Source organism: Taudactylus pleione, unplaced genomic scaffold (genome assembly GCF_031769625.1).
Source record: "Taudactylus pleione unplaced genomic scaffold, aTauple2 ptg000667l, whole genome shotgun sequence".
NCBI lineage: Eukaryota > Metazoa > Chordata > Amphibia > Anura > Myobatrachidae > Taudactylus > Taudactylus pleione.
Window position 1 is genome coordinate 2,854,002 of NW_028285069.1, and position 15,667 is coordinate 2,869,668.

General features: G+C 47.7%; 1 protein-coding gene across 1 annotated transcript in view; it reads left to right on the forward strand.

The window, feature by feature from the left end:
• SLC36A4 (solute carrier family 36 member 4) overlaps positions 1-15,667 on the forward strand; it is a 249,841-nt gene that overhangs the window by 28,146 nt on the left and 206,028 nt on the right. The window contains exon 2 of the mRNA XM_088455708.1: positions 11,029-11,140. Coding sequence (XP_088311834.1) covers positions 11,029-11,140 — 112 coding nt within the window. The remainder of the gene's footprint in view (positions 1-11,028; positions 11,141-15,667) is intronic.

A 15,667-nucleotide genomic window follows, 5' to 3' on the forward strand; every position in this document is an offset into this window, starting at 1 on the left:
TGTTAGTGCAGGAATTGTTATTTCTCTGCATTGTATGTGACTGTGCTAGCGCTGCCTGTAACTTTTCTTCACTAAACTGTCAGCTTTATTACTGTCCCTGTTCTTTCTGCTAAAGCCCTTGCGGTGCGGTGCTGCAGGGTGGTCTCTCGCCTATTTAATACTTAATTGGTGAGAGAGGTCACATACGTGGTGCCATCATGTCTGAAAGTGATTTTCCCCTCCGGCTACAGTGTACCACGTGCAAAGTACCGTTAGCGGAGGGGGAGGGTAGCGCGGAGGGCCTTTGCCGGCAGTGTTGTCCATGGCGCGGCCTATTACGGTTACAGCACCGGTACAGGAGCCGCCCTGGGCTTGTTTCGCTCAGGCGTTAACAGCTTTAGTGGGCCAGTTAGCTCCGCAGCCCGCGTTTACTCCGATGGGTTTGTCCCAGCAGTCTGTGGTGTCGTCACCCATGCAGGGGTTCCCACGACAATTGGTGGTACCCCACAGTCTCCCTATTTCCCCGCTCCCGGGTTCTCAGGAGCCAGCGTGGGTTAACTCCCTGACGAGTTCTTTACAGCACTTGTCGGATGTATTGCAAGGGGAGTCTGTGATGCGGCCTCATAAAAGGCCGGTGGCGTCTCTGTCCGCTCCTTATGAGGATGACGAAGGGACGTCTGATGATGGGGAGATTCTGGATCCTTACGATCAGGAACCTTTCCATACTAAGGACGCTGATGCTAAGTCCAAAGTATATATTCCTGGACTTATTCGGGCGGTCCGCACAGCCTTGGTGATTGAGGACGAAGTTCCCCCAGCGGCTAAATCTAAGTATGCCTTTTTCAAAGATGTGAAGGGCGATGCCACAGTCTTTCCTCTTTCGGGTCAGTTGGTGGACCATTTAGAGGAGGCGTGGAAACAACCTGGCAAAAGATACCAGCCGCAGAGACGCCTGGCGGTGGCTTATCCGTTCGCGGATAATTATTTTGCTAAGTGTGAATCCCTTCCACAGGTGGATTCTCACGTGACCCGTCTTGTCCGTAGTGCCACATTGCCGATGCCATCCATGTCCTCCCTTAAGGATGCTACGGACCGCAAGGTAGAAATCTGCCTGAAGTCCGCTTATTCCCTTGCAGGGGGGGCAGCACGGCCGGCTATGGCCATTTGCTGGGTTGCCAGAGCGATGGAGCGCTGGGCGGATTCATTAGAGGCTTCTTTTGAATCCGACTGTCCGGCCGAACAAGCGGAGTTGATTGGCAATCTCCGTGATTCGGCCACCTACATCAACGAGGCGGCTCTAGACATTAGTACTCTGGTGTCTAGAATTTCTTCAGCAGCGGTAGCTGCTCGTCGCACCTTGTGGCTGCGATCCTGGAAGGCGGACGCAGATCCAAGAAAGGTCTGGAAGCGTTGCCGTTTACCGGAGAAGTTCTCTTCGGTCCGGATCTGGATAAGATTGTGGCCACGCTGGCGGCAGCCAAATCTGCTTGTCTCCCGTCGGCCGCTGCTCCTTCTGGTTCTGGACCATCGTCCTTTCGGTCATCTAGGGCCCAGGGCAGGCCCAAACCACAGTCGTTTCCTCGACAGGCTGGCCCTAAGAAATCGGGCAAGCCCCGGAAACAGGCATGGAGTACCAGACGTCCGGCCCCCAAGCCAGATGACAAGCCTGCGGCCTGACGGTCCGGGTCTCCCCTTGGGGGATCCCAGGGTGGGAGGCCGCCTGCTGCAGTTCTCCCGGTGTTGGTCGTTCACTACGACAGACACTTGGGTTCTGGAGGTGGTCTCTCACGGGTACGCCCTCTCCTTCCGGCACAGACCCCCGGCTCGATTCTTCACCACGGGTCTACCATCAGACCGGAACAAGGCTACGGAGCTGCGGAAGGTATTGCACACTATGCTCCAGGCTGGAGTTATAGTGCCTGTTCCATTCTCCCAGAGGGGCCAGGGTTTCTATTCAAATCTATTTTTGGTACAGAAACCCAATGGGTCATATCGTCCGATTCTCAACCTCAAAGCACTCAACAAGTCTTTGCGGGTCCCGAAGTTTCGGATGGAGACCCTACGGTCCATCATTCTGGCGCTGGAACCTGGGGACTACATGGTGTCATTGGACATACAGGACGCTATGGCGGTCATGGCGGCTTCTCTGCGGCTGCAAGGAGTCCGCATGTTGCCGTACTTGGACGACCTGTTATTGGTGGCAGTATCTCCAGAGCTCCTGTTACACCACTTGGACCTGACCATTGCACTGCTGCAACGGCACGGCTGGCTAATTAACTGGCAGAAGTCCACTCTAATCCCGTCTCGGAGGATTCTGCATCTTGGAGCCTTATTGGACTCGGGACAGCAAAGGATCTTCGTGACGGAGGACAAGATCTCTGCTTTACAGTCAAGGGTGCGCAGTTGTCTGCACAGCCGCCGGGTGTCCTTACACTCGGCGATGAGGTTACTGGGCTCCATGGTGTCGGTGTTCGACATGGTGGAATACGCCCAGTTTCACTCTAGACCTCTGCAGCACCTGATCCTGTCCAAGTGGAACGGGCTGCCTCAGTCTCTGAAGTTCCAGACGATTGTGCTCACCCCGGAGGTTCGCCTGTCCCTTGCGTGGTGGTTAAAGATGACCCACCTCAACAAGGGACGTCCGTTCTGGGTTCCAAATTGGGTCCTGTTGACAACGGACGCCAGTCTTCGAGGCTGGGGAGCAGTTTCGGGTCCACACTTGTTCCAGGGCAGGTGGACACCGACAGAAGCGGAGCTTCCAATAAATATCTTGGAACTCCGTGCGGTCTTCAATGCTCTCCTGCAGGCACAGCGGTTTCTCCAGGGTCACCCGGTGCAGGTCCAGTCGGACAATGCTACCACCGTGGCCTACATAAACAGGCAAGGAGGAACTCGCAGTCGGGCGGCTCTCGTAGAGGTCTCTCGGATCCTGGTTTGGGCGGAGCGCAATCTTCCGGCCATATCAGCGGTCTTCATCCCGGGAGTGCTAAATTGGGAGGCGGACTTTCTAAGTCGCCAGGACGTTCATCCAGGGGAATGGTCCCTGCACCCGGACGTTTTTCAACTACTGGTGGACAGGTGGGGTCTTCCAGAAATCGACCTCATGGCGTCCCGGCACAACAACAAGTTGCCGGTGTACGGGTCTCGCACAAGAGACGAAGGGGCGTCTCTGGTGGATGCTCTGTCCGTCCGGTGGACGTTCAGGTTCGCATACCTGTTCCCTCCGGTCTCCCTTCTTCCACGGGTAATCCGGAAATTCAAACAGGAAGGAGGGACGCTCCTGTTGATAGCTCCCGCGTGGCCCAGACGGCACTGGTTCTCAGACCTTCAGGGTCTGTCCGTGGACAGTCCTCTGCGGTTGCCGCTACGACCGGACCTTCTGTCTCAGGGTCCTTGTCTTCACCCGGACCTGACTCGGCTGTCTTTGGCGGCGTGGCTGTTGAGATGGCCATGCTGAGGTCCTGGGGGTTTGCCAGCTCTATGCTGTGTACCATGTTACGAGCTCGGAAACCGTCTTCCGCGAGGATATACCATCGCGTGTGGCATACGTTCTTCCAGTGGTGTCGACCGAGAGGTTATGCACCGCGGGAGTTTCGTCTGTCTCGGATTCTCGCCTTCCTGCAAGCGGGACTAGATCATGGGCTTCGCCTTGCTTCTTTGAAGGTACAGGTTTCGGCCCTATCTGTCTGGTTTCACCGTAGGATTGCTACAATCCCGGATGTGCGCACCTTTATGCAAGGTGTTCTCCGTATTCAGCCGCCCTTTGTTCCACCTGTGGCGCCTTGGGATTTGGCTGTGGTCCTGAGGACTCTCCAAGGACCGCCGTTTGAACCACTGGGCTCAGTGGATATTAAATGGCTAACAGCTAAGACTGTTTTCCTTCTGGCCGTTGCTTCAGCCAGACGTGTTTCTGAGTTAGGGGCTCTTTCTTGTAGACCCCCTTTCTTGGTTTTTTTCATGGGAACAGGGCAGTGCTCCGCACTCGGCCCGAGTTTCTCCCCAAAGTTGTTTCCCAGTTTCAGGTTAACGAGGAAATAGTGGTTCCGGCCTTTAACTCACCGGGTCTTTCCGTGGGTGAGGCCTCTTTGGATGTTGTGCGGGCCTTAAGGACTTATGTGGACCGCACTTCTTTGTTTAGGAAGTCGGACGCTTTGTTGTCCTCTATGGCTTCTGTAAAAAGGGTTGGCCTGCTTCAAAGCAAACTTTGGCAGCCTGGATCCGTATGGCTATTTCTGAAGCTTATCTTCATGAAGGCCTACCGGTCCCTCCTTCTCTGAAGGCTCATTCCACTAGGTCTGTGGGTCCTTCGTGGGCAGCTTGACGTGGTGCCTCGGCAGTTCAGATCTGCAAGGCTGCTACGTGGTCTTCTGTCCATACCTTCGTGAGGTATTACAGGTTTGACACCTTCGCCTCTCAGGATGCTTCCTTCGGGCGGCGGATTCTCCTTTCTGCACAGGAGCGTCCCCACCCTTAAAGGATACTGCTTTGGGACATCCCCAAGGTATCCTGTGGATACCCTATGGACCCTGAAGTAGAAAATATGAGATATGGTAAGAACTTACCCTTGTTATCTCTATTTCTACGAAGTCCATAGGGTTCCACAGGACTCCCGCCCTGTCGCACCTGTGCTGCAGATGGGCTTTGCTCTGGTCACCGGTTTTCCGTCTCCCTCTGGTGAGAATGTGATTCTTGTATGTGTCCAGATCTTTGTTCTCTCTCTTCCTTCTCCTCCTCCGGCCTATGGCTTGGTAACTAACTGAGGTGCCTTGGCCTGGGGGCGGGGTATAGGAGGGGGACCTAGTGCATCCTGGGAGGCTGAAAGCTTAACTCTTTGGTGCCCTGCGACTGACGTCACACCTATACCCCAAGGTATCCTGTGGAACCCTATGGACTTCGTAGAAATAGAGATAACAAGGGTAAGTTCTTACCATATCTCATATTTTCTCGGCGCGACCCTAGTCTAAAAATCTGTGTAGCGACATTCAGACATGAGCCGGGCAGTTGACCCGGGTTGCAAGTCCCCTGAATAACCCTGGTTGATTACAAGGTTGCAGACCTGGGACTGTCAATCCGGGTGCGATCCTTGTAGACCTGAGCAGGACCTGGGTTTTTGGCTATGTGTGAAAGTGGTATTAACGATTCACTAAATATTGTTCATACATGTATTAGTGACTAGTTTCCTTGTGAATGGATAAGATTTGTTTTTCTCACTGATATTAGTTTAACTCACAAATTAACAGTCTGCGAAACCGGGACTTACGGTGGCAATCTAGGCTCACCAGCGCATATAGGGACGCAAGAGCCAAGCAAGGAGGATTTTGTGCTGTGGTTCATATACAAACACTGGTGCTCACAGATATACATGTGTCACATATCACATTAATCAGCACAGTCTGCTGGTGCGTCCTAGTCGCAAACCATTGCCACTTTGTCCCCCCCAAAAATGCCCGACTCTAGCAGGGTAGCACGGGACCTGGCGGCTCTCTCATGCCAGGCAAGTTGCGCTGCATGGCGTATTGAGGCTAGATGTACGAGGACACAGCAGTATAATCTACCAGTTCTTATTGATAATAAATGTGCCATTACCATCACAAATGTATTAGGCATTGTAGTGTCGCAGCGAATTTGCACAAAGCACATTGTAAAGCAGACAGGGCAGGCTGAAGGCATGAGAGGGATAATTGATCCTTATGTAATGACTGCCAAAAAACCTGAAGTAAAAAAACAAGCAAACTATATAAAACACCCATATACATAGATCATTCTAAATAATGACATTTGCTTTATGTCTTGGGGCTCATTTCCACAATGTTTTTGCCTCTTCTTTTTTTTTGCAAGCGGTGTCACTTCGAAAGTACACATTGACCTAGTTATATGTTGAACTTCAGACCAGAATCCATCACCCGCTGACACAGCGCTTATAATGTGGAAATGTGAACATGTGATAAATTAAGGGGCCTATCCATTTGGCGACCTAAACGACTGGCGTTCAGTCCTTCGCCACTGAACGTCATTCAGTGCAGAAGACCGACCTGCTATCTGTGAACATGTGGAACCTGACGCTCGTCGTCAGGTTGACGGGCATGTTCCACAGATAGTCGGTGTCGACAAGGACCCAGCGTGCACGCGCATCGCTGGTCCTTGCCGGCTATCCATTTGAAGACTTTCTGAACAATCTGACCAAAACCTCCTGGTTTTTATTTGGATCATTAAAAAAAGGAGTCTAATGGATAGGCCCCTTTAGGAACCCCATGAACTCCTCAGACAGGGTTCTTTATCCGAGTAAAATACACTGCTTCATCTTTAAACAACATGAAGTGATTTCTTGGACAGGTGGCTTGCACAATACATATGTAGATAGCAGCATCATTATATAGTGATCCATGGGGGCATTTACTTATCTTAGGTTTTAAGTACATTTTTACTAGCACAATTCCGAAGCCGGCAATGTGCAGAGGCTTCCTTCCAGTCTAGTGAATGACAGTGATTAAGACTTAACATACAGATAGAGAGCAATGAGTCAAGAGGAGAACTTGTCGGAAGCACTGCTCTGCACTCATTGGGCACGATTCTATTCAACGCGATGTAAATAGCTCCGGGAGTGAGCTCCCGTAGCTATTCAATACACCGTGCTGCCAAGTCCGACTAATGATTTCTTCTCTCATCCCTCCGGGGATGAGAGAAGAAATCCGACAAAAGTCCCGTCGCGAGACTGTTTTCTGCCCTTCGCGCCTGGAAAACAGCCTCGCGCCGGGAAGTTAGGTCGGGGAATGCCCATTATCGCGCCTAAACACCCTGTTTAAGGCGCAGTAACGAGCCTTCCCCGACCTAACTTCGCGATGAATTGAATAGCTCCGGGAGCTATCTCCCGGCGCTATTTACATCGCGTTGATTTGAATCGTCCCCATTGGGTGGCTAATAACTGGCTTGCAGCACGCGTGCATTAACACATCGCCTGAAATGAGGCTCTTCTGCGCTGGCTGAAGTCGGCGATTGTAGCTGCGCTTTGGTTTGCCGCATCAAAGGCCAGTGTGAGATCTGTGAACTAATTTTCAAGGGGATACTTAAAAAGAAAAAAAATATTTACACATTTCACCGAAGCCTTCAGCTAGTACTCAACCAGGAGAGAACAGAGCATGCTTTATTTTACAAGTCTCTTATAAGCTGTTTGAAGCTGCTAACCTTTCATGATGTTAGCAGTGTAATAGAGCCGTTTTTTTCGGCGCTCTGTATGTCTTTTACATGTGTATATATTTTGTGTTCTTGTTTCGTGGTGGGTTTTTGTCTCTAGTTTTAGAGACTTGAGTTTTCACTCTGTACTTCTATTGCAGCTAAAGATCTCCATAGTATTTATTTTTCAGTGTTGCCACATGTTAATTATTCTTTTGTGAACCAGGTGGAAAAAATGAACCATGTGGGGTATCTCATACCCCATGCTATCTATACTTCACCATAAGTATACTAATTTAGTATGACAGTAATCCCGACTGTCCTAACATCGATTCTTGTCCCTTTTTAAGGTATAAAAGTAAATAATAAAAAGGGAATAAACTCTTTTAATATTTTAAAACAAGGAAACAAAAATAACACTTTTTTTTTTTTACGAACTAAACTTTTCTAAGGTCTTCTAGTAAAATAGGGGGGGCTGAGCTGCACATCCCAATCTTAAACATAATAATAGGTGCTACCATGCTGAGACCTGTAGTTCTACAGCAGAAAAGGAGGAGGAGAAGCAGGTGCACACTATAAGCACTAAGAATTTCTATTGATCAAAATATTTAGAATGAACTCCAGCAATTAACATGGTTTTTAAAGTAAGGTTTCTTAGTACATACCGTATTCGGCCAAAGATGTTTGCCCACCTGCTACATCACGGTGAACCTTCTAAAATGGGTCCCGAACATCCCTAATACTGACACATTACATAATTTATCTAGGACTTGCCTTTCATAGAGCTCATTAAATGCATACTTGCCTACCCCCAAAGCGAAAGTAATTCCCGCGAGGGGACGGGGCTTAATGACGCAACCCGGCCGTCCCCAACTCCGCCTACCTGCTTCTCCTGTCCAGGCTTCTCCCGGGTAGGAGAAATCAAAATTCGACAACCCTGATTAAATGTGTGTACTGCAATGCAAAGGACCCATAGCAATTAAAATCAAAATCACCTGGGGCAGGTAGGAGGAGTGCTAGCCCAAGAGAAGGGGTATCACCTTCAAGTGTACCTTAAATACAGTTTATTATAAATATTTTGATCATAGTGTGCACCTGCTTCTCCCCCTTCTTTTCTGCTGAAAGGTCTTCTAGTAACAACTTTTTTGAAAAAGATCTTTGGAACGCATTTGAATCACAATCGGCAGTAAAAATGTAAACTTATGAACAATTAGAAACAATTAAAATGAACTAAAGGCCCCCATACATCAGAGATGGATTGGAGCAATCGTGCAATTTGCAATCGATTGTGTATACAAATCTGCAATATATGGGCTTCACAATTCGCAGATTGCAACCAAAAAGTGATTGGAATTGTTTAATCAGATTGTCCAACATGTTGGATTTCACAGATCGATTGGGGCTGTAGATTGCTAGTGTATGGACATGATCAGCAGATTTGCAGACCGTTTCTAGCAAAATGATGGGCCTTTCAAGATTGCCAGATCTGTGTTTGCTGCAATCGATCTGCAAATCACTGAAAAAGATCTGTAATGTATGGGCGCAGATTGCTCGATTGGGAAATCCTAAGATCGGGCAATAAATCTTCAAATTGTTCAATTGTGGTTTTCAGATTGCTGATGTATGGGGGCCTTTAGTCCACTCAGTCTTAAAGAGATCACACTTGGCTGACATCAAGGCAGGTGCCGAATCAGGTGTGGTATGAGATTCCCACACACGCTTTACGCACGTTAACTCGCTGTTCTAGCTGCATTAAACCGCCGTCAGTACGCAAACTGACAACCTCTTAACTCCAGCTACACAAAATGGCAACTTCTATGCAGTATTTTTTTTTTTTTAACGTTATAGGAGTTTAAATCATGCTGGGGTATGTCACACCCCACCAAGTTCACCGAAGGTTAAGCAAGTAAAATAAAAAATAAAATATATATTTTTTTTATCGTGTATGAGGTAAAGAATTAATATCATCCAAATATAACTATGGACTTTGTCTAGATCGGCGTTGGCGATATTTACTGCGATAATGCAGCACGTCTGTCCTGATTCAGCTTAAATTCTTCCTATGGTAAATCTGTTTGTTTTGAGAGTTTAAACTCGCTTGGGGGTCGCAGACAGTCTATGGAAGGATGTGGTTTCCCCAGGAAACAAGCAGGAGTATTTTGCAGCGGCCAGTCCTGTATACCGGGCAACAGGTGACCAGTTCAGACTCATGTTGTCTGAGAATTGGGCAGCATTTTGTTCTGTCCTGGAAATCCTGCAGACCCCCTCATCCCTTTGTGTGCATATATACAGGGATCAGTGGACTGCAGGATTTTGAGAGTTCTTTCCTCGTGTCCTGTTCCACTCAGAATGTGTCTTGAGATATTTTGGTTAAAGTGCTCAGTAGAGCAGGTTCCGCCCATGCAGGTGTGCGGGTGCTATAGGGCCTGGAGAGGTGGCCTCTAACTACAAGGCCACATCTCTGCTCTGGAGAAAAGGCAAAAAACAATATGGAGCAAATACTGCTGATAAAATAAATTTTTGAGCAACTGTTTTGCATAGGGAAGGGATCTACAACATGGTAAATACTGGCTGCGTATGTAGGTTTTTTTAATACAGTAGTTGACTATTTTTCCTCCTCAGTGCAGCGGAAACATTAATAGTAATATTGAGACTCATAGCAATTGTGGAAACATTGTATTATTGACTGTTCTTGAATGATATATTTTTGTAGTGTGAGGGGCTCAAGATAGGGGTGCCCTCTCCTGGGGTAGATGGACACTTCCCAACACACAGCCAAAAAAAAAAGGACACCAGCCCAGGGTTTCTGTGCAATTAGCCGAAGCTGGCTTATTATGCAGTAAAAGAAAAGGCCAAAACAAAATCTTAACCCGTCTGGGCTCTAACTAAACATAGAGATTTCCTCTCTCATCAGTGGTAGGATCTAATGCTCCTACCACAAACATAGACATGTGCACAGTATTCACGGTCAGTAAATCGCTTAACTTAAGTCTCTTAACAAGCCTGCTGTCTGTTTGCCCAGGTAGTGAGACCCTACATCTAACGGCGGATTGCGCGATCCTGAGATCGTATCGGAAACACCGGTCCACCTGTCGGAAATGCCGACCGGCGGCCATCGATGTTCCGCGATCCGTCGGAGGATCGGTGAAATCCACCATTTGCCAACTTCAGCCTGAGAACAGGATAATTAGCATTTGCACCTGTAAGAGGCTGTTTAAAGGCCCTCATACATCAGTGACGGGTCGCCTGCCGGGTCGGAGGATCTGTGAAATCCACCATGTTGGATTTCACAGATTTGCTGATTACGATCAACGTCCTATGGGGATCGGCATATCTGTGAAAGGCGATCCGTCGCTGATGTATGGGGGCCTTTAATCAGCCTCTTACAGGTGCAAGTACTAATTACCCTGTTCACAGTCTGAAGTCCTGAAATGGACCCTCACTCTCCATCCATAACCCCAGGAACTCTTAACCGGCTTTTACTAAAGCCTAAATGTCTATCAAGTCTGTTTTTGCAATCTCAGACATTTTTCTGGGATTTTAATACATATTGGTCAGAAATCTGGGACAAATCTATCTCCCGTGTATGACCTTAACAGTGCTTTTGTTATCCTTGTGACCAGCTTTCCAGGCTTTATACATAACATAACAAAAGAATAACAACTTTTTTTCTAAACTCCTTTTCCAGCTGAAGAGTAAAAAAAATTAGGATGCCCTACATATATAAAATTGGCCCAAGAAATGTCTTTTCTTTTTCTTTTCTCCCTCATCACTGTTGCGCCTTTATTTATTTCTATGTAAAATGTGGCCGCTCTGTATGGAAATACTTGCCTGCTTTTAGCGCCGTCACAATGCTTTTCCCTGTGATTTATTCTGTAGACATGGAAGTGATGAAGCCTCTAATTGGAGATGAAAGAAATTCTGATGGCTTCTCCGATGAAGATCAGCCTGTTCAACGACACTACCACCCGGACAATGAAGACGGTCTGACGTACGTATTAGAGCTTTCAATCAATCCATCTCATTATTCCTTTCATGTAATTAGTTTAGTGAATGGTGGTAATCGCTCCTACGATACCCAGTATGAAGCTGAGGCCCTGTACAGTATGGTTATTGCCATGTGTCATGGGTTTCATCAATAAACCCACATAACCGTAAATTCATTTTAGCGGAACGTCCTGGGAAATTGCGGCTACAATTCTAATGGAGAGCAAAAGTTAAAATATTAGATTCTTTTCTGGATACTATGGAGTAATGATATAAGAAACACATTTAACCCTACGTCAGGAGCCACAAAGCTTTTCTCGCTCACCTCTCTGCCACAAGGGGTCGCAGGGGCCTTACCCTCCTAGTACCTTCCTATCTATAGGTGCTGTTTGAAACCCCCCTGGCCAGGTTTCACGCCGCCTATGTGGAGTGCAGTAGTGACCTTCCTGGCCTCTCAGGCTCATTGCGCCCGAACTCGTCCGATTTTTGAAGGTATGTATTTCTTTTCATTTTCTCACAATTTTGTGTATTTTGCTCATTTTATGAATGAAAATTACAAAGGTTGTGGGTATTTTGCGGAAATATGAAGGTTTGTCCAGGATGGCCTCTTAGACACACTGCGCCTCTTAAAACTTTAGTATTTTTTATTTTACTTGCTTTAAGGTTAATAAATGTGGTTTTGTGAATCAGATTTCCATATATTCTCTCTTTGTACATCCTGATGAAGGTCACTGATCACTTTAAGAATTGAGTTAATTAGGTGCTAACGACGACTTTATAACAGGCGCTGGGTTAAATTGTACACCCATTTGGTAGCTGGTATGAAAATGTATGTATTAATATCGGCATACTTGGCAGATTTAGGTGAGTGGGTCTTTTTATGCTGTGATTAGCTTCTTAGAAAGGACGAGATTTAAATCATCTGCGTACCGGGTAATCTGTGACATGTTGAGCAAACTAACAGTGCAGCGAGGACAGTTTGGGCGATTTATCACGTATTTTATTTAGTAGCTATAAACATTAACAGCAATGCAATCAAGCAAACGTTTCTTCTTCATGTTGATTAATCCTGACTGGAATTAATTTTGGCCCCTATCTCTTTACAGAATCTCATTGATCTTTGTGTTAGAAGCGTTTCAGTTAGGTTTGAATCGGTTTCCGCTTCCATCCTACTTTAATGTTCTCTGTACAGTATCTACCCTCCCGCTACATTTACTAGATATATAGGGGGGGGGGAGGACATGGGGTGGTCAGCGTTAGGCACCCCCGGGGGGGACTCAGGGTTAGGCACCCCCACTGGGGACTTGGGTTTAGGCATTTAGAAGGGGGATTAGGGTTAGGCACTGTGGGTGGGGAAGGTTAGGGTTAGGCACCCCTAAGGGAGGGTTAGGGTTAGGGAGTAGAATTAGGCTAGATAATACTTGCCTTGGACGATCGGGATTTCCTCCTCTGTCGAGATTCCAACCGCCGGGCATGGGTCCGGCGGTAAATCATACTGATTACGCAGCCGGCACCCCCTGCAGGAATACATGCGAGTATGCCTGTATTTTTAAAGCGGCAAGCATGTTAAAGGCTAAACAAGCTGGTTTAGCCTTTAACATGTTTGCTGCTTTAATAATACGGGCATACTAGCATGTATTCCTGCAGCTCGCAGCTCGCAGGCTATTACATTTAGCCCATAGTTTTTTTTTTTTTCTTTCTATCTGTTCCTTTGTCATTCCCTGCTCTGCACTTCTAGCATTAGACAGGGTTGATTATTTTCATTACCATTAGAATCCGCATAAAAGTGGTCACCGAAGAATCTGATTTAAGGTGCACATACATGGTGCGATAAAGCAGCCGATCCGATGGGGTCGTACATCGCACCTCCAGATCTTACTGCAGGTTCAGTTGTTCTGGGGATGCGATGTCGATCCCATGCAGCGCTATGCGGGTGGGGGAGGGGGGTGCTGGCGTATCGGGGCGGTCAGCCACCCGATCGCAACGTGTGTGGGGACCGCCCGATATGTCGGCCGTAGGAATCCCCCGTCGCATAGCAAGATGCAAATGGCCCAATGTATGGCTGGCTTTAGCTGCGCTATATCCTATACGAGGAGAATGGAAATAATCGACCCTGCCTGATGATGTATTGACATGACAGAAATAGATTGAAGGTTTGAGGGAGAAGGTGGGATGTTTTTTTGCAAAAGTTACAGGAGGGGGGCATAGCAGACAAATGAAAGATGCTGGATGGTGTAAACTCCTTTAACATCATATATTTACTAAAGGTCTATTTGAAATCGATCTAAATCAATCAACTTCGATGTGTTTCTGGGGCTAAATCACACATTTACTTACATACAATATTTGTTTTTCTTTTAAGTGTTAGTGAATGTGTGATTTTGCCCCAAATACACAACATCGATTTAAAATTGATTTAAATATGGACCTTTATTAAATATACCCCCTGGACTTGATTAATTCTTGCCAATATGAAAAATGTCTTTGGCTATAGCCATTCTGTTGTATTTGTCGGTCTTTTTTTAAAAGGTGTAGAAGGTGTTATATTATGTGGACACATCTACATTATCCTTAAATCGCGCCAAACACTGTAGCGCTGTTTTGCGCGCCACGGACTTTGCGACTTAAACACACCGTGCCACATTTTCTTATATATACGTCTTAAGCTGCTGTTTTATACCAACTTCTTTGCAACAAAAATACTACTACTTAGGGCTCGATTCTGGCAAATTATTGTGACGCCCACCCGCGGCTTTGCAAATCCAAAGCGTCTGCCAAATTGTTACAGAGACGCAGCTTGGATCGAAGATCATTCGATTGTCGAAGTCCTGAGTAAGCCTCTGGTCTTGCAGGATGGGAAATGAGATGCCAGAGATTTCTTGCGCAGGGGTTCGCAGTCGCAGGTGTGACACGCCCCCTAAACGATCGCAATATGTCTGCATCCTTTACCGCCACTGCCGTTACCTCCCCCCAAACTCTCCCTGTCAATAACACTGCGAGCGACTACGGTAATGTACCTCGACCCATGCGCGGTTTACTGATAATCGCTCAAATGTGTAAACATCGTTATTAATACAAGCCCTTAATACACTATTGGTGTTACCTGTGGTGGCCCGTGTAAAGGCTCGTACACACTAGATGATAAATTGGATGAAACCGTTATCGTTCATAGCGTTTATATCATCCAGTGTGTATGAACGATATCGTTATCTTTCATCGCCCGAACGTGCAGTCCAACCTGAGGATATCGTCAGAAACTGCATGCTCAGGGATGAGGCGGGTGACGTCACTGAACGATGACGTTAACGATATCGGTCAGTGTGTATGCACAATGTCGTTGAGCCAGGTGAAGGAAAAACACTTAGCGATATCGCTCATGGAGCATAACCTTAAGTGTGTACCCGCCTTAAGTCTCGTCAAGCATCTGTATGGCACAAGAACGTTAAGTGACTGAGGACACATCTGTAAGGCGATGCTCTGTGTTATAGTGTTCACTCTAGCTCCAGCGGCTGGCAGGGCGCCGGAGCTAGAGAGGGCGCATCCGTAAAGGGGGCGTGGCCATTGAAAAGGGGGTATGTCTATAAGACGTGCCCCCTTTTTGTCACTCTTGGGGGCGTGCCCAGCACTTACAGACACGTCGGGCAGCCCCCAAGCTCTGCCGACGGGGAGAATAGATGCCGAGCCAGGTCACCGCACATTTCCCCACCCGCGGGACACTGCGACCCGCAGATTAAGAGGGCACCTGCAGGCTGTGAGGGCAGTGTGCTTTTTGCCTTCCAGAAGGAGGGCAGGGCGCCACGCCCCGCTAAAACAGCCTAGCGGGAGCGCTAGTGTTATACCAGGGTTAGATGATAGCTATGCTATAGAGTAAAATGATGAAATGCAAAAATGTCATGCTCTCACTGTTGTGGAGATGTACTAAGCCTTAAAAAGTGATAAAGTACCAATCAATCAGCTCCTGTCACTTTACAGGCTGTGTTTGAAAAATGGCCAGAGCTGATTGGTTGGTACTTTATCACTCTCCACTTTATAAGGCTTAGACCATTAGGAAGTCACTTTGCTAAAACTTCTTTGACAATTATAACTTCCCTCCATGATCAGTCAGAAATGTTTACGATTTGACATGAAGTTTGTTCTCCCTGACAATTACCTTTTTTTTTCCTTTTTTACTCGTACTGTGGGCCTGATTCAGACCTAGTCGCTAGCGCTGAGCGCTCGCAACCAGGTCGATGTTTGCCCACTGGGCATGCGCACGGCGGAGCCGGCTCCGTTGTGCGCATTTACGAGACCCGGCTAGCGATGGGTGCTCCGTCGCTCCGGGTCTCACACCAAGGGGGCGAGCTGTCGATGGTGATTGACAGCTCGCTCCGTTTGGTAGGCGGGCCTGGGGGGTGGCTGGCCAAACGGAGGCGTTCCCGAAGGAACGCCTGTCGTTTGGGGGCGGCCCCACTGACATCACCAGTGATGTCAGTGGGAGAGCTTCCGGCTCTATTAAAGCCAGAAGCTCTCTGGGGCTTGTGGCCATGAGACC